The sequence below is a fragment of the Psammomys obesus genome, unplaced genomic scaffold, assembly GCF_907164565.1.
Source record: "Psammomys obesus unplaced genomic scaffold, mPsaObe1.curated_primary_1811, whole genome shotgun sequence".
NCBI classification, from domain to species: Eukaryota; Metazoa; Chordata; class Mammalia; order Rodentia; family Muridae; genus Psammomys; species Psammomys obesus.
The window spans coordinates 10,448,120-10,472,475 of NW_026596051.1; the positions used below are offsets into that span (position 1 = coordinate 10,448,120).

A 24,356-nucleotide genomic window follows, 5' to 3' on the forward strand; every position below is an offset into this window, starting at 1 on the left:
GTCACATCATAGTCAAAACACTGAACCTACAAAACAAAGAAAAAATTCTAAAAGCAGCAAGGGAAAAAGGCCAAGTAACATATGAAAGTAGACCTATCAGAATCACACCAGATTTCTCAACAGAAACTATGAAAGCCAGAAGGGCCTGGACAGAAATCATACAGTCCTTAAGGGACCACAGATTCCAACCCAGACTACTATACCCAGCAAAACTTTCAATCAACATAGACGGAGAATTCAAGATATTCCAAGACAAAACCAAATTTAAATAATATCTACATAGTAACCCAGCTCTACAGAAGTTACTAGAAGGGAAACTCCAAACCGAAGAAAACAACTACATCGAAGGAAACAGAGGAAATAGATAACTACACAACAACAACAACAAAAAAAAAAAAACAAAAGAAGACAAGCAATGAAACTCAGTGACACCACCAACACCACATCTAAAGTAAGTAACAATTGTTGGTCACTAGTTTCTATCAACATCAACGGACTCAACTCCCCAATTAAAAGACACAGACTAACAGAATGGTTGCGGAAACAGGATCCATCATTCTGTTGCATCCAAGAAACACACCTATGCAACAAAGATAGACACTACCTCAGAGTAAAGGGCTGGAAAAATGTCTTTCAAGCAAATGGTTCTAGAAAACAAGCGGGAATAGCCATCCTAATATCTAATAAAATAGACTTTCAACCCAAGTTAATAAAAAAAGATAAGGACGGCCACTATATTCTCATCAAAGGAAAAATCCACCAAGAGGACATCACAATTTTGAATATCTATGCCCCAAATACAAGAGCACCTACATTCGTAAATGAAACAATATTAAAGCTTAAATCACACATTGATCCTAAAACCCTAATAGTGGGAGACTTCAACACTCCACTCTCACCAAGGGACAGATCAACTAGACAGAAAACAAATAGGGAAATAAAAACACTTACAGAGACCCTAAATCAAATGGACCTAATAGACATCTACAGATCTTTTCATCCAAACTCAAAAGAGTATACCTTCTTTTCAGCACCTCATGGAACCTTCTCCAAAATAGACCATATAGTTGGTCACAAAGAAAGCCTCAACAGATACAAAAAAATTGAAATAATCCCTTGTATTCTATCTGACCACCATGGACTTAAGCTGGACCTCAACAACAACAGAAATAACAAACAGCCTACACACACATGGAAACTGAACAAACTGTTACTCAACGACAGCTGGGTTAAGGAAGAAATAAAGAAAGAAATTTAAGACTTCCTAGAATTCAATGAAAATGAAGGCACAACATACCCAAATTTATGGGACACATTGAAAGCAGTGCTCAGGGGAAAATTTATAGCACTAAGTGCCTGCAAGAAGAAATTCGTAACATCACATACAAACAACTTAATGGCCCAATTGAAAAACCCTAGAAAACAAAGAAGCAGATACACCCAAAAAGAGCAGAAGGCTGGAAATAATCAAATTCAGGGCTGAAATCAATCAATTAGAAACAAATAAAACTATTCAAAGAATCAATGAAACAAAAAGCTGGTTCTTTGAGAAAATCAACAAGATAGACAAACCCTTAGCCAAACTAACTAAAAAGCAGAGAGAATCTATCCAAATCAACAAAATCAGAGATGAAAAGGGTGACATAAGTACAGACACAGAGGAAATTCAAACAATCATTAGGTCATACTACAAAAGCCTATATGCCACAAAATTTGAAAATCTAAATGAAATGGACAATTTTCTTGGTAGATTCCATCTTCCAACATTAAGTCAAGATCAGGTAGAAAGACTGAACAGCCCAATATCCCCCAAGGAAATTGAAGCAGTCATTCACAGTCTCCCCTCCAAAAAAAGCCCTGGGCCAGATGGTTTCAGCGCGGAATTCTACCAGACCTTCAAAGAAGTGCTCACACCAATTCTCCTCAAACTATTCCACAAAATAGAAACAAAAGGTACATTACCAAACTCATTCTATGAAGCAACAGTCACCCTGATACCTAAACCACACAAAGACCCAACAAAAAAAGAGAACTTCAGACCTATCTCTCTTATGAACATTGACGCAAAAAATACTCAATAAAATACTTGCAAACCGAACCCAAGAACACATCAAAGATATCATCCACCACGACCAAGTAGGCTTCATCCCAGGCATGCAAGGGTGGTTCAACATACGGAAATCCATCAATGAAATCCACCACATAAAAAAACTGAAGGAGAAAAACCACATGATCATCTCCTTAGATGCTGAAAAAGCATTTGACAAAGTCCAACACCCATTCATGTTTAAAGTCTTGGAGAGATCAAGAATACAAGGCACATATCTCAACATAGTAAAGGCAATATACAGCAAGCCAATAGCCAACATCAAACTCAATGGAGAGAAACTTAAATCAATCCCACTGAAATCAGGGACAAGAGAAGGCTGCCCACTCTCTCCCTACCTCTTCAACATAGTACTTGAAGTCCTAGCCAGAGCAATAAGACAACTTAAGAAGATCAAGGGGATACAGATCGGAAAGGAAGAGGTCAAAGTGTCACTATTCGCAGATGATATGATAGTATATATGAGCGACCCCAAGAATTCAACCAGAGAACTCCTCCAGTTGATAAACACCTTCAGCAAAGTGGCAGGATACAAAATCAATTCAAAAAAAATAAGAAGCCCTCCTGTATACCAAAGACAAAAGGGCCGAGAAAGAAATTAGGGAAACAACACCCTTCACAATAGCCACTAACCACATAAAGTACCTTGGGGTGACACTAACCAAGCAAGTGAAAGACCTGTTTGAGAAAAACTTCAAGTCTCTGAAGAAAGAAACTGAAGATGATCTCAGAAGATGGAAAGATCTCCCGTGCTCATGGATTGGTAGGATTAACATTGTGAAAATGACCATCCTGCCAAAAGCAATCTACAGATTCAATGCAATTCCCATCAAAATACCAACTCAATTCTTTACAGACCTTGAAAAAAAGATTCTCAGCTTCATATGGAGAAACAAAAAACCCAGAATCTCCAAAACAATCCTGTACAACAGATCATCTGGAGGTATCTCCATCCCCGATCTCAAGTTGTACTACAGAGCAAAAGTAATAAAAACTGCATGGTATTGGCACAAAAACAGAAAGGAGGATCAATGGAACCGCATAGAAGACCCAGAAATAAACCCACACACCTATGAATACTCGATTTTTGACAAAGAAGCCAAAACCTTTCAATGGAAAAAAGCATCTTCAACAAATTGTGCTGGTCCAACTGGATGTCCACATGGAGAAAAATGAAAATAGATCTATATTTATCACCCTGCACAAAACTAAAGTCCAAGTGGATCAAAGACCTCAACATAAAACCGGATACTCTAAATCTGTTAGAAGAAAAAGTGGGGAACAGCCTAGAACTCATTGGCACAGGAGACAACTTCCTGAACAGAACACCAACAGCACAGGCTCTAAGAGCAACAATCAATAAATGGGACCTCATGAAACTGAAAAGCTTCTGTAAAGCAAGGGACACTATCATCAAAACAAAACACCTGCCTACAGATTGGGATAGAATCTTCACTAACCCTTTATCGGACAGAGGACTAATATTGAGTATATACAAAGAACTAAAGAAGCTGAAAAGCAGCAAACCAAGTAATCCAATTAAAAAATGGGGAACAGAGCTAAACAGAGAATTCTCGACAGAGGAATATAAAATGGCAGAGAAACACTTAAAGAAATGCTCATCCTCATTAGCCATCAGGGAAATGCAAATCAAAACGACCCTGAGATATCACCTTACACCCATCAGAATGGCCAAGATGAAAAACTCAAGGGGCAACACTTGCTGGAGAGGTTGTGGAGAAAGGGGAACCCTCCTCCACTGCTGGTGGGAATGTAAACTGGTTCAACCACTCTGGAAATCTATCTGGCGCTTTCTAAGACAATTAGGAATAGTGCTTCCTCAAGACCCAGCTGTACCACTGCTAGGTATATACCCAAAGTTTGCTCAAGTACACAAAAGAGATATTTGCTCAACCATGTTTATAGCAGCTTTATTTGTAATAGCCAGAACCTGGAAACAACCCCGATGTCCATCAATGGAGGAATGGGTACAGAAATTGTGGTATTTTTACACAATGGAATACTACTCAGCAATCAAAAAGGAGGAAATCATGAAATTTGCAGGCAAATGGTGGGACCTAGAAAAGATCATCCTGAGTGAAATATCCCAGAAGGAGAAAGACAAACACGGTATATACTCACTTATATAGACCTATAAGATATGATAAACATAATGAAATCTATACACCTAAAAAAGATAATCAAGAGAGCGGACATGGGGTAAGATTATCAATCCTCGTTTTGAAAGACAGATGGGATGCACATTAAACATTGACAGGAGTCTACTGAGCGCATTGGAAAGACTCTAACTAGCAGTGTTTTCAAAGCAAAGACTAATGACCATACCATTGGCAGAGTACAGGGAATCATAAGAAAGAAGGGGAGTTAGTCTGATGAGGAAAGGATAGGAGCTCCACAACGACCAAACATATCTGGGCACAGGGTCTTTTCTGAGACTGACATGCAACCAAGGACCATGTATGAATGTAACCTAGAACCTCTGCTCAGATGTAGCCTGTGGTAGCTCAGTAACCAATTGGTTTCCCATAGTGAGGGGAACAAGGACTATTTCTAACAGGAACTCAATGACTGGCTCTTTGACCTCCCTACCCCCCAAGGGAGGAGCAGTCCTGTTAGGCCACAGAGGAGAGCTTTGTAGCCAGTCCTGAAGATACCTGATAAAACAGGAGCGGATGAATGGGGAGGAGGTTCCCCCTATCAGTGGACTTGGCAAGGGGCAAGGTGGAGATGAGGGAGGGAGGGACTGGGAGGGAATGAGGGATCGGGACATGGCTGGGATACAGAGTTAACAAAATGTAACTGATAAGAAAAAAATAAAATTAAAAAAAATAAAAAATAAATTTAAAAAAAAAAGAAATGGAGGAAGATAAAGACAAGCAGATTAGGGCCATCCGTGAAGAAATACGGGAAGATGCAGCCAAACAGCTTGTGGCCTTCAGAGAAGAAATAATTAAATCACTGAAAGAAATAAAAGAGACAGAGTTGAAGGAACTAAAAGAAAAAGAGGAAAATACAAGCAGACAGGTGAGGGAAGTAAACAAAACAACTCAAGACCTGAAGATAGAACTAGAAAAATTAAAGAAAACACAAATGGAGGAAATAATGGAGAGGAAGAATTTAGGAAAGAAAACAGGAACTACAGAGGTAAGCATAACCAACAGAATACAAGAAATGGAAGAAAGAATCTCAGGTGTAGAAGATACAATGGAAAAAATCGATGTATCCGTCAAAGAAAATGTTAAATCCAAAAAATTCCTGACACAGACCGTCCAAGAAATCCAAGACAATATGAAAAGACAAAACCTAAGAATAATAGGAATAGAGGAAAAAGAAGACTCCCTTCTCCAAGGCCCAGAAAATATTTTCAACAAAATCATTGAAGAAAATTTCCCCAAGTTAAAGGAGAAGCCAATAAGGATACATAAGCCCTACAGAACACCCAACAAATTTGACCAGAAAAGAAAATCCTCCTGCCACATAATAATCAAAACAGTAAGTATACAGAACAAAGAAAAAATACTAAAAGCTGCAAGGGAAAAAGGCCAAGTAACATATAATGGCAAACCCATTAGAATCACACCTGACTTTTCAACAGAGACTATGAAAGCCAGAAGGGCCTGGACAGATATCATGCAGACCCTAAGAGAACACAGATGTCAGCCCAGGCTACTATACCCTGCAAAACTCTCAGTCCTCATAGACGGAGAAAACAAGATATTCAATGACAAAAACAAATTTCAACAATACCTACACACAAATCCAGCATTACAGAAGACACAGGAAGGGAAAATACAACCCAAGAAAATTAGCTTCTGTCAAGAAAACACGGGAAATAAAAGTAAAACAGTAAAACAAAAGCAACCAAGCACACAACCTTATGAACACAGCCAACATCAAAATCAAAGGATCTAACAGCCACTGGTCATTAATCTCTCTCAACATCAATGGACTCAACTCTCCAATAAAAAGACACAGATCAACAGAATGGATACGTAAACAAAACCCAGCAATCTGTTGCATATAAGAAACACACCTAAGGCACAAAGATAGACATTACCTGAGGGTAAAAGGTTGGAAGACAACTTTCCAAGCAAATGGACCCAAGAAACAAGCAGGAGTAGCCATTCTAATATCTGATAAAATAGACTTTCAACCAAAATTAATAAAAAGAGATGAGGAAGGACACTTCATACTCATCAAGGGAAAATTCCACCAGGAAGACATCACAATCCTGAACATCTATGCCCCAAATAAAAGAGCACCCACATTTGTAAAAGAAACATTGATAAAATTTAAACCACATATAGATCCCCACACATTAATAGTGGGAGACTTCAACACCCCACTCTCAACAAAGGACAGGTCAACAAAACAGAAATTAAACAAAGAAACAATATCTCTGACAGAGGTCATGAATCAAATGGACCTCACAGACATTTACAAAACTTTACACCCAAACACAAAAGAATTTACCTTCTTCTCAGCACCTCATGGAACCTTCTCCAAAATAGACCATATAGTCGGTCACAAAGCAAGCCTCAACAGATACAAGAAGACTGAAATAATCCCTTGTATCCTGTCTGATCACCATAAAATAAAGCTGGACTTCAACAACAACAGAAATAGCAAAAAGCCTACAGACACATGGAAACTAAACAACTTGTTACTAAATGACAGCTGGGTCAGGGAAGAAATAAAGAAAGAAATTAAAGACTTTCTAGAACTCAATGAAAATGAAGACACAACATACCCAAACTTGTGGGACACAATGAAAGCAGTGCTAAGAGGAAAGTTCATAGCACTAAGTGCCTTCAAGAAGAAATTTGAGACAGCTCATTCAAGCAACCTAATGGCCCACTTAAAAACCCTAGAAAAAGAAGAAGCAGACACACCAAAAAGGAGTAGACGGCTGGAAATAATCAAACTCAGGGCTGAAATCAATCAATTAGAAACAAATAAAACAATTCAAAGAATCAATGAAACCAAGAGCTGGTTCTTTGAGAAAATCAACAAGATCGACAAACCCTTAGCCAAGCTAACTAAAAGGCAGAGAGACACCACCCAAATCAACAAAATCAGAAATGAAAAGGGGAACATAACTACAGACACTGAGGAAATCCAAACAATCATTAGGACTTACTTCAAAAGTCTATACTCAACAAAATTTGAAAATCTAAATGAAATGGACAATTTTCTTGATCAATTTGACTCACCAAAGCTGAATCAGGACCAGGTAAATCAATTAAATAGTCCTATATCCCCCAAAGAAATAGAAGCAGTCATCAAAAGTCTCCCATCCAAAAAAAGCCCAGGACCAGATGGTTTCGGCGCAGAATTCTACCAGACCTTCAAAGAAGAGCTAACTCCAATTCTCTTCAAACTATTCCACAAAATAGAAACAGAAGGAATATTACCAAGCTCATTCTATGAAGCCACAGTCACCTTGGTACCTAAACCTCACAAAGACTCAACAAAGAAAGAGAATTTCAGGCCAATCTCCCTTATGAACATTGATGCAAAAATACTTAACAAAATACTTGCAAACCGAATCTAAGAACACATCAAAGAAATTATCCACTATGACCAAGTAGGCTTCATCCCAGGTATGCAGGGGTGGTTCAATATACGAAAATCCATCAATGTGATCCACCATATTAACAAAATGAAAGAAAAAAACCACATGATAATCTCCCTAGATGCTGAAAAAGCATTTGACAAAATCCAACATCCATTCATGTTTAAAGTCTTGGAGAGATCAGGGATACAAGGCACATATCTAAACATAGTAAAGGCAATATACAGCAAGCCTATAGCCAACATCAAACTGAACGGAGAGAAACTTAAAGCAATCCCACTGAAATCAGGGACAAGACAAGGCTGCCCACTCTCTCTATATCTCTTCAATATAGTGCTGGAAGTCTTTGCTAGAGCAATAAGACAGTTGAAGGAGATCAAGGGGACACAGATGGGAAAGGAAGAAGTCAAATTATCACTATTTGCAGATGATATGATAGTATACATGAGTGACCCCCAAAACTCTACCAGGGAACTCCTACAGCTGATAAACACCTTCAGCAAAGTGGCCAGATACAAAATTAACTCAAAAAAAAAAATCAGTAGCCCTCCTGTATACAAAAGGCAAAAGGGCTGAGAAAGAAATTAGAGAAACAACACCATTCACAATAGCCACAAATGACATAAAGTACCTTGGTGTAACCCTAACCAAGCAAGTCAAAGACTTGTATGAAAAAAATTTCAAGTCTCTGAAGAAAGAATTAGAGGAAGATATGAGAAGATGGAAAGATCTCCCATGCTCATGGCTTGGCAGGATTAACATAGTAAAACTGGCCATCTTACCAAAAGCAATCTACAGATTTAATGCAATTCCCATCAAATTGCCAACACAATTCTTTACAGACCTGGAAAGAAAAATTCTCAACTTCGTATGGAATAACAAGAAACCGAGAATTGCTAAAACAATCCTCTACAATAAAAGATCTTCTGGAGGTATCTCCATCCCTGATCTCAAGCTGTACTATAGAGCAACAGTTATAAAAACTGCATGGTACTGGCATAGAAACAGAATGGTGGATCAATGGAACCGATCAGAGGACTCAGAAATAAACCCACACACTTACAGACACCTGATTTTTGACAAAGATGCCAAAACCATACAATGGAAAAAAGATAGCATCTTCAACAAATGGTGCTGGTCCAACTGGATGTCTACATGTAGAAAAATGAAAATAGATCCATACTTATCACCCTGCACAAAACTGAAGTCCAAGTGGATCAAAGACCTCAACATAAAACCAGACACATTAAATCGGCTAGAAAAAAAAGTGGGGAACAACCTAGAACTCATTGGTACAGGAGAAAACTTCCTGAACAGAACACCAACAGCACAGGCTCTAAGAGCAACAATCAATAAATTGGACCTCATGAAATTGAAAAGCTTCTGTAAAGCAAAGGACACCGTCATCAAAACAAAGCGACTGCCTACAGATTGGGAAAGAATCATCACCAACCCTTTATCTGACAGAGGACTCATATCCAATATATATAAAGAACTAAACAAGCTGAAAAGCAACAAACCAAGTAATCCACTTAAAAAATGGGGAACAGAGCTAAAGAGAGAATTCTCTGTAGAGGAATATCGAATGGCAGAGAAGCACTTAAAGAAATGCTCAACCTCATTAGCCATTAGGGAAATGCAAATCAAAACAACCCTGAGATTTCACCTTACACCCATCAGAATGGCCAAGATGAAAAACGCAAGAGACAACACATGCTAGAGAGGTTGTGGAGAAAGGGGAACCCTTCTCCACTGCTGGTGGGAATGTAAACTTGTACAACCACTCTGGAAAGCAATCTGGCGCTTTCTCAGACAACTAGGAATAGCGCTTCCTCAAGATCCAGCCATACCACTCCTAGGCATATACCCAAAAGAGGCGCACGTACACAAAAAGGACATTTGCTCAACCATATTTGTAGCAGCTTTATTTGTAATAGCCAGAAGCTGGAAACAGCCCAGATGCCCCTCAACTGAAGAATGGATGCAGAAACTGTGGTACATCTATACAATGGAGTATTACTCAGCAATGAAAAATAAGGAAATCATGAAATTTGCAAATAAATGGTGGGACCTGGAAAGGATCATCCTGAGTGAGTTATCCCAGAAGCAAAAAGACACGCATGGTATATACTCACTCATATAAACATACAACATAGAATAAACCCACTAAAATCTGTACATCTAAACAAACTAAGCAAAAGAGAGGACCCTAACTAAAATGTTCAATCCCCATCCTGAAAGGCAAAGAGGATGGACATAGGAAGAAAAAGAAAAATAGGAAACAACCTTGGAACCTGCTACAGAGGGCCTCTGAAAGCCAGAAGAAAACAGGAAACAACCTTGAAACCTGCCACAGAGGGCCTCTGAAAGCTTCTGCAGTATAGACTGTCAAAGCAGATGCTGAGCCTGATGGCCAACTGATGGGCAGAGTGAATGGAATTTTATGTAAGAAGTGGGAAATAGTAAGAGCTGGAGGGGACAGGAACTCCACAAGGAGAGCAACAGAACAAGATAATTTGAACACAGGGAACTTCCCAGAGACTCATACTCCAACCAAGGACTATTCGTGGAGATAACCTAGAACTCCTGAACAGATGTAGCCCATGGCAGTTCAGGGTCCAAGTGGGTTACATAGTAACGGGAAGAGGGACTGCCTCTGACATAATCTGATTGGCCTGCTCTTTGATCACCTCCCCCTGAGGGGAGAGCAGCCTTATCAGGCCACAGTAGCGGACAATGCAGCCAATTTTGATGAGAACTGATAGACTAAGATCAGAAAGGAGAGGAGGACCTCCCTATCAGTGGACTTGGGGAGTGACATGCATGCAGAAAGGGGAGGGAGGGTGGGATAGGGAGGGGAGGAGGGAGGGGCTTATAGGGGGATACAAAATGAGTAAAGTGTAATTAATAAAAAATTTTAAAAAAAGTCTGTTTTTTTTCTAATGAGAGACACCTAGAGGTAGGGAAAGAAAACACAGAACTCAGTTCTGACTTCTATGTAGAAGCTTCCAGAAGCATAGCTCGCTGAATAATAATAATAATAATAATAATAATAATAATAATAATAATAATGTAATAATATAACATTGACTGATACCTGTGTCCTCACTGGTTTCAGTTTCAACAGACTGTAGCATTCTGTATCCCGCCATGGTAGATTTTTTTTTAATTTACTTTATTTTCCCTAAGATAACACTTATTTTAAAATGGCCCATAAAATTTCTGCTTATATGAATAACAAAAGCAAAGTGATCATGTAGCCAGCAAGGCTTGCTCTCCTAGCCTCGGCAGACTCTCCACTTTAATTTAGGTACATGACTGAAAAATCTAACGAGATCTGAGAGTCTGACAGAAAATATGGAAGGAGGACCATGAGCATGTCTACTAAGGAGAGCATAGAATTATCTTATTTCTATGACTCTCACTGAAAATTATATCTATCAGTTTTTCTTGGACCACTCCTTGCAGTAGCATTGCTAGATTACATAAACCACAGCACTTAAAAAAAAAAGTATCTCAGAGCTCAGCTTCCACTCAGAAGATGGGGGTCTGTCTCGTTCTTTTAAAGTACTTAAACTCGTAAACATCAAAGGCAAGCGTTCCCCAAAGTTTTACTCTTCTTACTGATAAATATTAACAAGGATTCCTGAGGTCTGTTTTTTAATTAAATAACTAGGATTCTAATTACATGAAAAGCATGCTCACTCTTCCTGACATGCAGTTATAAGAGTATATAAGTATCAGAGTATTAAGGTGAGTGTGTTATTTTAATGATAAGAATTTTTCATCCAAAAAACTGACTCATTTCCAGTACCCAACATGCACAAAGGTCTTCTCTCGTAGCCTGAGCACCAGGTGAACTCAGTTTCTCTGGACTAGACAATGCAAAACAGCAAACCACTCGGTAAACACAGAGTCTAAGATTAGACTCTCCTTCCAGTCCAAAAGACCTGGGGTATGGAGCAACAGTTGAAGGTGGCAACTCTTCGTGTTTATAGGGAAACTGAAGTGCATTGACTCGGGATCCCAGCTCTTCAAATACTCGCCTTCTTGTCCAATATTCAGAGCTGTTTTCCAAACTTCAGAAGTGGTGACAATTGTTGCGTTAGCGACATTTGACTATGCAGTTCAGTGAACCACAAGCATGTAAACCTGCATTCAGGGAGGATGGTTGACCAATCCCGACTTACACAGTAGAAGGAAAAGAAGGCTCAGATGTGCCCTGGTCTTCTACTTTGGCACACAGAAGACTGTTAATCTGTCAAAAGTTCCTGACAATCAAGTAAATTTTGGAGCATGGATGTGATTAAATTCCACTGTCACACCAAAGAGGTGACAGTTTCCCCACAGATAGCAGTAGGCATTACCATTTTGACTAGTTTGTCCAAGTCATATAACCATTATCTTTTTTCATACTCACACAATCGATGAAAAACTGTTGTTTCCTGTATGTGTGTTTCTTTGTTCATTGATTTAGATTTTGTTAGCATATATTCATTTATGACACTGTCATTTAAATATATTGCATGCTTCAATTTATTCGGCAGGACCTCCTTCTACCCTTCCTTCCTTGGTATCCCTTCTCCTCCCAAATAATTTCCCCTCTCCTTCCAAGTCTTTTTCTGAAGTCTAGGTTCTGAGCAGAAGAGGAAACAGTGTTCTATCCCTGTGCAGCTTGTTTTTGTTAGCATGATAATCTCTAGCTGCACCCATTTTCCAACAAACAACACGATTTCATCATATTGGTAAAGGGATTCATCAATTAATGGACACCTGCACTTCCTTAATTTAGCTGTTGGGGATAGTACGTCAGTAAACATGGATATGCAAGCATGTCTCTGATACACTGACTCGGAGTCTGTCAGGTATATACCAAGGAGGGCCAGAGATGAATCACATGGTAGTTACATGGACAAATCTCCACAATAATTTCAAAAGTGGCTGCACAAATTTCCTTTCTTGTTGCAGGCACCTTGCAAGGCTATAAATCGTCTTGTTTTATACTCATCTATGAATACTGACTCCAGACAAATTATATTTTGGCTGCTATTAGCTAAGAATGTTAGTGGTCTTCCCTTGCCCATGAAGGATGCATTCCAACCAATAATGGTGCCTGAATTCTGCAAACAAATAGTTGTCATTAAGTATCCATGGAGGGTGAGTATGAGAGTAAAATTAAAAGTTGCCCAAGCCCTTTATACAAAATGGTATAGTATTTATATTTAATCTTCTGACATTCCACAATGTACAACAACTCATCTCTAGATATATATCATGCCTAATACAAGGTAATTAATTTCCAGAGGAATGATGACAATAAAATGTCTGTACGTGTTCAATATGGACATGATGTTATTTCTGAATAGTTGCAACCTGCAATTACCTAAAACCCACAGGTACAGAACGTGGATTGTACTTTTGTTCCCTAAGGCATGCCTAAGGTAAATTCTGGCTTATAAATTAGGCACAGTAAGAGATTAACAACAACAACAACAACTAATAATAAAAGCAAAGTAGTTAATTCTAACAAGCTACTATAGTAAAAAATTTTAGGTCTGATTTCTCCCTTCAGCCCCTCTCTCTCTTTCCTTGCTCCCTCACCCCCCCCCCACACACACATATGTCCATTTGCTTGGCTACATTTACTAACCATAGTTAACGATGCATCTCAAAGCAAAGACTAATATTATTACTGCTAAGGAAGGGAGACATATTACACTGAATGATTTCTCAAGGGTTGCCTTGCATTTGGGACCACAAACCCAGATTTGTGCCTTTTATCCCTGAACTCATTCTAATGCTCATTCTAATTTAGAAAACTGACTATTTAAATTCTCACAGTTCTCCAAACCTTCTAATATGTGGTTCAGATTTGTAATGCTATTAACAACAAACAAAAGAAAGAAAAAAGCAGACAAAAGAGAAAAAAAATGATTGAGCACTAGTATTATTCCTGAAACTGGCAAATTAAATTACAGAGGCTAGGACAATGCTTCTTGCTTATTTCAACTTTTATTTTCTGTCCTTCTGTTAGTTTTTAATCTGCAGTACTTTCTATAGTTAACAGCAAAGTAGAATTAAAGTTTATAGTAGCTTTTAATATTAAGAATTGCCTTCAACTGGGTTTAAAAGCCCAGTGTTTTCCTTCAAAGGAAATAGGAGCAAACTCTTGGCTGGCCACTGTGTTGAGACGACACTGAGATGTGGGTGTTCTCAGCTCCATCCTGAAACTGTCAACACCAGGTATCAGAGTAAAGAGGGAGCTTAAAAGAGGGAGCAGGCAGGCCAGCATTCAGTACCATGTAGGTAGCAGAACACCTGACACTTGGGTGTTTACCAACTGTGTGACGATAGCTTCCAAATAGAAGTTCATGGAGAGGAGCCAGGCACCACCACTCCTGAAGACTGACTGGTCATCTACAGATTCCAGATCAAACACACCTCAGGTCTCAAATATAAGAATGCTATTTGCTTAAATAGAAGTCACCAGTGGAGTACGTTAAATTCTGGTTTGGACGCCCACTGCGCATGACTGTGACAATTAATCTCAGGTGTCAACATGATGGAATCTGGGAATCACTATGAAGATAATTCTGTGAATGCTCCTGGCAGGCTATCTTGATTAGGTTTCCTGAAGTGGGAACCCACCCTGGAAGAAAGTGGCTCTGTTTCTTGGTTTGGGGACCTGTCTAAATAACATGGAGTATGCTGGCTGAGAACATGAGGAGATTCTCTGACTTCTGATTGTGGATTCAACATGACCAGCTGCCTCACATTCCTGCGGCCATGACTTTCCCTCCACCATAGACTGTGTACAATTACTGGGATTGTAGATCAAAACAAAACCCATCTCCCTTAAGCTGTTTTCATCATGGGTACTGAATCACAACAACAGGAAAGGTAATTGAAATATTCTCATAACCAGGGCTTGAAAATAAATTATAAATAAATACATACTGTGGCCTCCATCTCTCCCCATTCATCCATGTTTCACCGAATATGGAACTGGCCATGGGAACATAAACCATGAATGTATATTTATGGAGTTATACTCATGTACCTCTTCCAAGGTGGTGTCGGAGATCCCATACCCTGTCAGGTGCAGAGGCTGTAAGTTCTGATCCAGGGCCTGGCAGAGCCCCTTGAAGCAGGTCTTGTCTGCATCCTTGGGGATAGTGTAGGCCAGTTCACCTCCACTGCTATCTTTGAGGACCGCTTGAGGAATATAGACCTGTATCAGTGATGTGACACGAGCCAGATCCGTGGGTTCCTGGCTTTCTAGGACAGAGGGCTGCCAGGAAAGGAAGTAGGTAAGAGAGCAGTAAGGAAGTTCAATCCAAACACTGACTTCCCGAATAATTATACTCATAAATGTATTGTTTCACAATTCTATTTCAAAACAAGGGTAGACTGCTGCATTTAAGCAGAAGGGGGCATTTTCAAAGATGTGTTACATATTATCATTTTCTTTTTAATACATGTGTGTGCACATGTAGGCATATCTGCACCACTGTGGAAGCCAGAGGACAGCTTCAAGAGTCGTTCTCCGGAAAACTTTTGTCTCCTTTAAAACTCTCCCTGAATCTGGAGCTCATTAATCAGGCTAGAGTGACTGGCCAGGAAGCACCAGGGATTTTTCTGCTTGGCCTTTCAGCACTGAGATTACAGCTGCATGTCATCAACCCTGGGATCTTAACATATGTTCTGGGAATCTAACTTAATGCCTCATGTTTGCAAAAACAAACACCTTATCGGCTGAGCCATCTTCCATTCCCCCTTTATTTTATAAAACACAAATCCACAGTGATAAACCTGGTGAGTTTATTTTTGACCCATGTGGCCATATTGGTTCCAAGGGTCCTGCAGATATTCTTCAGGGATCTGTATTGGAGAAATGTTCTCCTTCCCAGAAGAGTCATAGTGGAGACTCAAATCCTACCAGTTGTATTGCAGAGAATAGGTCTGAGTGTTCCAAAAGTAAGAACTAGGATTCCTAGCTAAAGAGAAAGGGGCCCTCTTTAAATAACAACATAGTCACCTCAACTAGATAAAAGGCAAAGAGAACTTATGGCTCAAAGGGCTCAAGGGCAGACTTTTTGAAGTTCACCAAGGATAAGACAGTCATGAAGACCTGGGTAGTGAGTTTCTGGATTCTAACCCCAGGGTCTCTGCTTTTATCCTGGCTGATAGTAAGCAGTTGTACCTACAGATGTGACTTAGGTTCCATCTCTCAGGCCTTGACCTTAATTGTTCTATCTCTCTACTGATGTGTCTCTACACTGGGCAAGGGAGTATCACTGTCAAATGATTTCTAGAATGCCTTTGCCATCATGCTTCCGGATAGCTGCTCTTGGTACTTATCAGGTCACTGTGTTTGCTCTTATTTTTTTCCAGAAGATCAAATGCACCCTAGGGTTCACAAGTGATACCCCCTCACTGTTCAGATCTAAAAGGAGTTATTTAGAATCCTGGATATTATGCAGAAAGGCCTACAGTTAGACATAGTTATTGTACAAGTGTCATGCTTTGTTTTGGGTGACATGGGTGGGACAGGGCTTCCCCCAGTGGAATTAAAGAGCTTCACTTCTTACTTGTTTGGTGAGTGTCAGAGTGAGTCCTTGGCCATAGGTCTCCTTTAGGCCTGCAGGAGGAGCATAACATCTGAGCCTACCCTGCTGGAGAACAGCCACGTGGTCACTGAGCATCTCAGCCTCGTCCAGGTGGTGGGTTGTGAAGATGATTGTGCGACCTGGGTCCAAGCAGAGGGTTCGTTAGAACAGGGTAACAGAGGCTCTTTCTTAAGAATGGTGTCCTGGGACAGGATTTAAAGAGAATCACCAGTGTTTTAAACAGGGGAGACTGAACTGGGGCTGTGTAAAAGCCTAGCCAAGATTATTTTGAAAATTAGAGATTCTGAAAGCTATTCTTTAGAGTTTACCAAAAGGTTTTCACTTCTGCTTTCACAAATTCCTCCATTAGGTTTAGGAGATACTGCCAAGCAGGAAAAGAGAAACAGATATAAAATAAAAGCCCTGAACACAGCATCTTTGTTTTCTAGGGCTCAGATGTAATAGCCCCAAAACAGACACTGCATCTGAGAAATCATTCAGAATCCTTGAACCACAAGAACATGGAGACAAGTGTGGGAGCTGGGGGTAGCAGTTTGAGTCGTGGGCCTAAGGGGAGAGATGGCTGAGTCTCGCACTGTGGCTTCCTCCTGCAGAAATGCATGTTTAGCTCACATGTGACTACAAATGAATTTAAGAATTCATTACCTTTCCTTGTGGAGAATAAACGATTCTGGTTTACCTAGGGAGAAGAGAAGCCAGAGAAACTAAAGGTATGTAGGGAAAGTTATTTCAGTTATGGAATAGATGTTTTTGCTTTTAGCTACTTTTCTCCCATTGAATCAAATTGAGCCTCACTTTGTTGTTACATAAAAAAGAATAAACAAGAAAATAAATTTAAGTTGACAATGAAAAACTTGATTTTATTTCTTCCTAATTTCATGTTTTTCAAATAAAGGAGAAGGATTAAAAGACCAACAGGCTTAATTATTTTGTTCTTTCCTTGGGTCCTTGGGTTTGTTTTTATTATTGCTTGGTTTGATTTTATTTGTTTTTGGTGGTGGTAGTGATTTTTTTTTTTTTTAGCTGTATCTCAATTGGTAGCTGAAGCTGGTCTGCAGATTGCATGCAAACAAGACTAACTTCAAGGTCACAGCAATATTCCCATTTCAGCCCTATCATTGCTGGGAATTGAGCCACAGTATATGGCTTCTAATTAACTTTTAGAATCCATCTCAAAAGAAACAATGAAATGTAGTGCAAAGAACAGTATAGAGTAGAGTGCCCTATACCAATTCTTTCTATATATGGATTACAAAGACCATGGACAATATCTTTGTATTCTTGTTTCTGGGTGCTAAGAAAGTGAGCTCATTGCCTGACCTAGGATCATCAGAGGCAGATTAGTTACTTTGATTAGAGCTATCGTTCAGTTCAGATGCATCCTCATACAATACAACAGTCTAAAAACCCGAAGTCCATGGATTCCAGAGTCTCAGTAGAAATGAGGGGCAAAGGGTATTGCAAGGGGCTGAGAGAACAGGAAGAGGAACAGAGAGACACTGGCTAAATTACATAAAACTTCAGTTATGCAAGGCAGTAGATCCTGAGGACCCGTTACACAGAACAATGGCTAAAAAGACTCTTTGAGCATGTGAAAAATACAGATAGATTAGTCCTTCAATACTACACACACACACACACACACACACACATTTTAAGATCATGGGATGTTGACTAGCTCTGTTTAATCTTTTTTCTATGCATATAAATCTCAAACATCATGTCATATGTATAATTTTTATTGTCGACTCTACTTTACCAAAGCTGGAAAGAATCCGCAAAGAACTTAGCTCATAGCCATAGATACTTGATTTATGATGACTCCTTACAGATGTTACAGGAACCTGAGATGCTGCTCTCCTCTCAAAGACTATTCTCCCAAGCCATTACCTTATCTCTTCTTTCTGATTCTGGTAGTGCGGCCAACCTTATCCAGACATTCTTCCCCAAAGCTGCATTCCCTGAATTCACATCTTGTGTGTTTTTAAAATGATGATACCCTCCTCATTTCTGGAGAGTCCACACATCAGAACTGAGTCGTGCACTTTTGCAAACAGCTCATCGACACCTTGCAGGAGCTTCCTTTGCCATGGTATCGGTGACTGCAGACTCACAGTTGAGAACGAGAGACATAGAAGGCTTCTGTGACAACCTCTTCTCCCACCCCCACCCCCACTAAAAGAAACAGTTTATACAGGAAGTCACTGAAGAGAACTCCTAAACATTGTGATAAGGATACTGAAGTTTATGTATCTCTATACAGTTGATGGTTGATGGTGGAGGGTGGGGTGGGAAAGGACTCAGTTTTCTTTAAGAGCTGTCCACTGGGAATTTGATCATGTTCCAGTGGTATATGAGCAATACAAATTGGACTCATTTGTTTGTTTGTTTTGGGTAAGGTCACAATGGTAGAGGAGGACCTGGGAAGGCTGGGAAGGGAATGTGACCAGGGTAGGTTGTGTGAAATTTTCAAATAATCAATAAAACGTATTATGTTAAAAATAAAATTTAAGGCCTGGTGTTTGAGAGACAGAAAGAGAGAGAGATTCATATGAGATGGTGAGACAGTCTCCTTCTACAACAGAGAACATGGAGGCTTAGAGGAGCTTGGCCATCTCTCAAACCTCACAAAGATAATGCACAGCTAGTCTGAAACCTGGTCTGGCCATTTGCTTTTGATGTGCTAGCTTTGCTCTAGTCTCTCTGCCTCATTATTGATCTTTCCACAGGAGACACTAAAGTGCTGGCACCAGGGCTGATTAAAAAAAAAAAAAAACTCACATTGTCCACCAAATAGCAAGAAGCACACAGGAGATTCCCAATAGACTGAGTATGGGTGCACAGTGTTCTGACAGAAAATCCCCTCTCTACTCAGCAGATAACATTTGTTTTCACATGGTCTTAAATCTTTCTAAAAGCTGTGCCAGTTGCCAGAAACTCTAAGGCTGTTTATAGGAATGGCTATACATTTTCATTTTCGAAGACTTGTTTTCCTCTTACTACTGTCTAGCTAATCTTCTTACAGACTATTAATTTTGCACTTCAATCAGTATAACAACAGTTCCAAAGGAGTCTTCCAAAGATGAGAATAATCATCGTTAAACAAAAAAGGGTGTAACAGCAGAGTTTAATGAGGACTTTCTTTTTCTCAGACCTGCGTGGCATCTGTCTATTCTGATTATTTAAACTTTAAACGTTCTATCAGCTAAACATTCAAGAAGAGAAGAGCTGGAGGCTGGGGAAGAAAGCTATGAAATGCCATCCCTTGGACATGACATGACTGTTTTATATATATGAACCCATGGCTGTGTGACTAGCTGCACAATACCATGACAGTTGTTGCTGGGGTAGGAAGAATAATTTTTTCTTGAGGATATGGCCAGTGCTAGGTCTTCTAAGCTCTGGTAGATGGTTCCACCCCTGTGTACTTAAGGGCAGCTCTAACTGGACTTAATTGATCATAAACAAATAAACAAACAAAAAGGCATGAAGTTGGAAGGCAGCATGTTGGGGAGTATATGAGAGGAGCTGGAGGTGGAAAGGGGAGGTACATATAATATTCCATTATATACGTGTATGCAACTTGCAAAAATAAAAAACACCTTCCAGAATATAGAGAGAAAGGACTCCCAAAGAACTAGATGCAGTTGAAAGTTGTTGAGAAGAGGATAGTCTTTTTATCTGGTGGGGGGGGGGAGTGAGGGGAATGAGTAACAGTAAACTGGCCCATGTCCCAGTAGATGACACCACACCCATAAATATGGGCAGCACTAGCTGGACTCAGTGAGCTAACTTTTTAAATAATTAATCAGTGTATTTATTTACTTTACATACCAACCATGATTTCACCTCCCTCCACTCTTCTCAGTCCTTCCGCCAGTCTCTCCTTTCCCTCAATCCATCCCTTTTTGCTTTCTTTTCAGGAAAAGAGAGGCCTCCCATGAATATAAACCAGCCTTGTTATATCAAGTTGCAGAAAGACTAGGTGCATCTTCTCCTATTAAAGTTAGACAAGGCAGCGCAGTTAGGAAAAGGGATCCCAAAGGCAGTCAACAGAGTTAAAGACAGTCTCTGTTCCTGCCTTTAGGAGTTCCACATGAAGACCATGCTACGTAACTGTTTCATATGTGTAGAGGACCTAGGTTAGTTTCATACATGCTCTCTTGCTGGTAATTCTGTGAGTCTATATCTGTCCAGGTTAGTTGACTTGTAAGTTTTCTTATGGTGTCCTTGACTTCTGTGACTTCTATAATCCTTTCTCCTCCTCTTCCACAGGATTCCCCAAGCTCCGCCTAATGTTTGGCTGTGGGTCTCTGCATCTGTTTCCACCAGTTGCTGGGTGCAGCCTCTCTGATGATGCTTATGTCCCTGCACATCTTGTAGGCAGGACAAATTTGAGGTCCAAGCTTTTGTGGTTGAGTTGGTGTCCTAATCCCTCCATTGGAAGTTTTGCCTGGGTACAGGAGATGGCTCCATAGCTCCAATGGTAAGAGTCATCCTCAGATTCCTGGGATTTTCCATTGCCATAGGTTTCTAGCTCGTTCCAGAGATGGCCCCCTGCTCCAACTTTCCAGTTGACTCTAATAGTACTTTGTCCTGCCTCCTCCTGGTCCCTCCTGTTCCTATCCCTTACTCCTCCCTAGCCCTAACCCCTCCCTGATCCAGTCCCCCCTACTCATCGTGACTATTCTATTTCTTCTCAGTGATATTCAAGCAGAGCCAATTTTTAAAATCATAAAATTGGAAGTATAGTGTGTTAATGGAGTAGGGAGAAATGGAGACAGTGGAGTATGGCTATGTTGAAAACACATTATATACATGTTTAATTTTTTCAAAGAATAAAATTTTTGAATGACAACAGCATGAATCATTAAAGTTTAATTTAAAAATACATCAAAAGTAACTCTATCTATGATTTTTAAATCAAACAATAGAAGTGGGATTGTCCTGTTTAATTTGTACAACCTACAAGAGCAGGGGCATTATGATCCATTTATCTAAACCTCATCCATCTTCTTTATCAGTCCCCACGCAAAGTAGCAGGATAGCCAGGAATTTTAATTTCTCAAATTTTAATCAGTGCCCATAAGCTACAGCCCATGTGTTTCATCAGAACTTCACATTTTCTCGTTCCAGACCCTTCATCTGCTCTCTCCAAAGGGCATACATGTAAATAGAGCAAAGAGGATGAAGGGACAGTTAAGATTAGAGGTGAAGAATATCTAATCTCTTTTGGTCTGTGTGTGACTATGGAGACCAATGGGCACTATCCTCTTACCCCTATCATTTGTAGCTTGGACTCGAACTCCCTAGAGGAGTCAGACCAGAGCGCTTCATCTTCCATGACTCCAACTTAGCTGAGGCATTCTTGCTGCAGACCACAAAACCTGCCCTGACCTCCAGCAAGACAGCTTCAAGGGCAGCATCTCTCACAAGCTCTGGCTCCCTCTCAGCATTGCCGCAGACAGTCTGGTAAGTGTGAACACAGCAGTCCCTGATGCTTCTCTGGGTCCCAGACTTCTACTCAGCATCTTGACCTCAAGCAAGCTCCACAGACAGGATGCAAATTCTTCCCATGCAGCTGCCAACTCAAGCCAAGAACACATGGGAAAACAAAACTCTATCTGCAGGCTCCATTTCCCAGGTTCTCACTCTGTGTTCTCCTTCTGTAATTCCTCAGAATTGTGGGAGAGAAGGAACAGAATTGTTGCCCGTGTTCCAAAGAAAAGGACAGGTTCTGGATTGGTTTTCCCCTTTTGGTTTTCTTTTATAGCAAATTCTGATCTACCCCCAGGGAAGTCGGAGTTCTAAATCAAGCAACAGTAAAGTTGTATGCTTGGAAAGTAAAGGGGGAGAAAAAAAGGCAAACAATATTTTATAAGATTGTGTTTAATCTTGCTTCAGACATGTTGGTAGTCCTTCATCAGGACTGAGATGTGCTTCAGTGTTTCCCATGTTCTGCCCAAAGGAGGTTTCTATGCAAAAGTGCCTATTGCAATACAGCCTACTGCCTGGAGTAGAGAAACAGCAGATTTTTTTTTTTACTACAGTTTTATTGCAGCAGTTGTCCAGCCAATGTTTGCAATAGTAAATGAGCAACAATATGTGGACCATTAAGCCAGATACATGCCTCCTTCTTTGTTATGCAGCTTTCTCTAGAGATATGAGACTATCGGATGTCCATCTATCTCACCATGCTCAGCTTCCCCATGTAATAGAAAGGGCTATCATTTAGCTGAAAGCTCCCCAAGCGTCTATATAGTAAAGGCCTATTTGCCAGCCTGACATGCTAATGGAAAGTGATAGGATCTTCAGTATATTGGGTTTTGTAGAAGGAAGTTAGGCCCTTGAAGCATGTTCTTCCTGGGTCTGTCTTTGCTTCTATGCCATCATGAGGTAATCATCTTACCCCATCTACTTAATGTACTGTACCACCAGAGGTCCAAAGTAAAAGAACTGCTGTGATAAGCATTATTAGTCAACTTGAATAGCCTAGAGTCTTTTGGTAGAAGAAACCTTAATTCAGGCATCACTTCCATTAGACTAGGCTGTGGAGAATTTTATGAGATATTGTTTTGATCAATGATTGATGTGGGCAGATTCAGCCACTCTGGCCACTTGAACAATCCCTAGTCAGGTAAGCCTGAGCTGAATAAAAGAGAAAAACAGGAAGTGACCCAGACAGTGAGTCAGAAAACCATGTTTGTCCATGGTTCCTGCTTTCAGAGTCGTGCCTCTAGTTCCTGCCTCCAGATGTTTCCTGCTTCCAGTTTCTTGACTTCAGTTTTCTGCCTGCAGTTTCCTACCTTGAATTCCTTCTCTGACTTCCTTCTGTGATAGATTATGACCTAAAAGTATATGATAAAATACACCCTTTCTTTCCCAGCTCACCTTTGGTCAGTGTGTTTTATGCCAGTAATAAGAAAGCAAACTGAAATGAGGACTAACTACTAATTTCCTGGAAGGTTTGAAACCATGAGCCCAAACAGGCTTCTAAGTTAATTGTCTGTCACAGCAGGGGAAAGCTAATGGACTCGGGAAAGTTTGTCTTTGATGACCTCTAATTGCATCCTCTCACTTTTCATGCCTCTAAAATGAAATGTAATTTGAGCAAAACCAATTTCAAATGACTTCATCTGTAACTTTAGTTCATCGATAGTATAATTACTAGTATGGAGTAAAGAGTTCAAACACAAAGTAGGTATTGTAAGTGTTATAAATGCATTAGTAAACAAATGTATCATAAAATATTACTATATTTCACTTGTTCTGAAACAATAGCATGCATCCTCATTGTAATATGACATGTTTCATACACATAATAGGCAATCTTTCCCAAGCATAGCATGGTGGAAAGATAAAATGGAATGAGTCTCATCACCTACCTTCCCGGTACTTGAGGAGAATGTCCCAGAGGCTGCGACGGGAGCAAGGGTCCACCCCACTACTTGGCTCATCCAGAACCACTGTCTTTGACATGCCCATGAAAGCAATGCCAATGGACAGCTTCCTCTTCATGCCTCCAGACAGAACCCGAGCTGGCTTGTGCCGATGCTGAGTTAGCTCTACTTCATCAAGAGTTCTGGAACAACAAGAAAGCCCTCATTCTTTTCCCCAAACACTTAAAAGCTTTGTGCTGGGTATCATGTCATGTACAATCAATTAGAGTGCCTGAGGTCTCTGTAAACCATACTGAGACTCACAGCCAAACATTGGTCAATGAGTAGGAAGTCTTGAGGAATAGTGGGAGGAAAGAGAAAAGGACCCAGAAGTGACAGGAGCTAAAAACAAAAACAAACAAACAAACAAAAATCCCACAACAGAGCCATCTAACCAGGGCCCAGAGGGGTTTGCTGAGACTGAAGCATCAACCAAGGACCATGTATGAACTGGACCTAGGCCCCCTACAAACATGTAGTAGGCAGGCAACTTAGGCTTCAAGTAGGTACTCTAGTAAGAGAAATGGGGACTAAATTGGACATGGACTCACTTGTTGATCACTTTTCTCTGGTGGGACTGCCTT

General features: G+C 40.1%; 1 protein-coding gene across 1 annotated transcript in view; it reads right to left on the reverse strand.

Moving 5' to 3' along the window:
• Abca13 (ATP binding cassette subfamily A member 13) overlaps window positions 1-24,356 on the reverse strand; it is a 463,272-nt gene that overhangs the window by 211,557 nt on the left and 227,359 nt on the right. Inside the window, 3 exon segments of the mRNA XM_055624041.1 lie at window positions 14,764-14,994; window positions 16,295-16,452; window positions 23,719-23,915. Of these exon segments, the coding sequence (XP_055480016.1) occupies window positions 14,764-14,994; window positions 16,295-16,452; window positions 23,719-23,915 (586 nt within the window).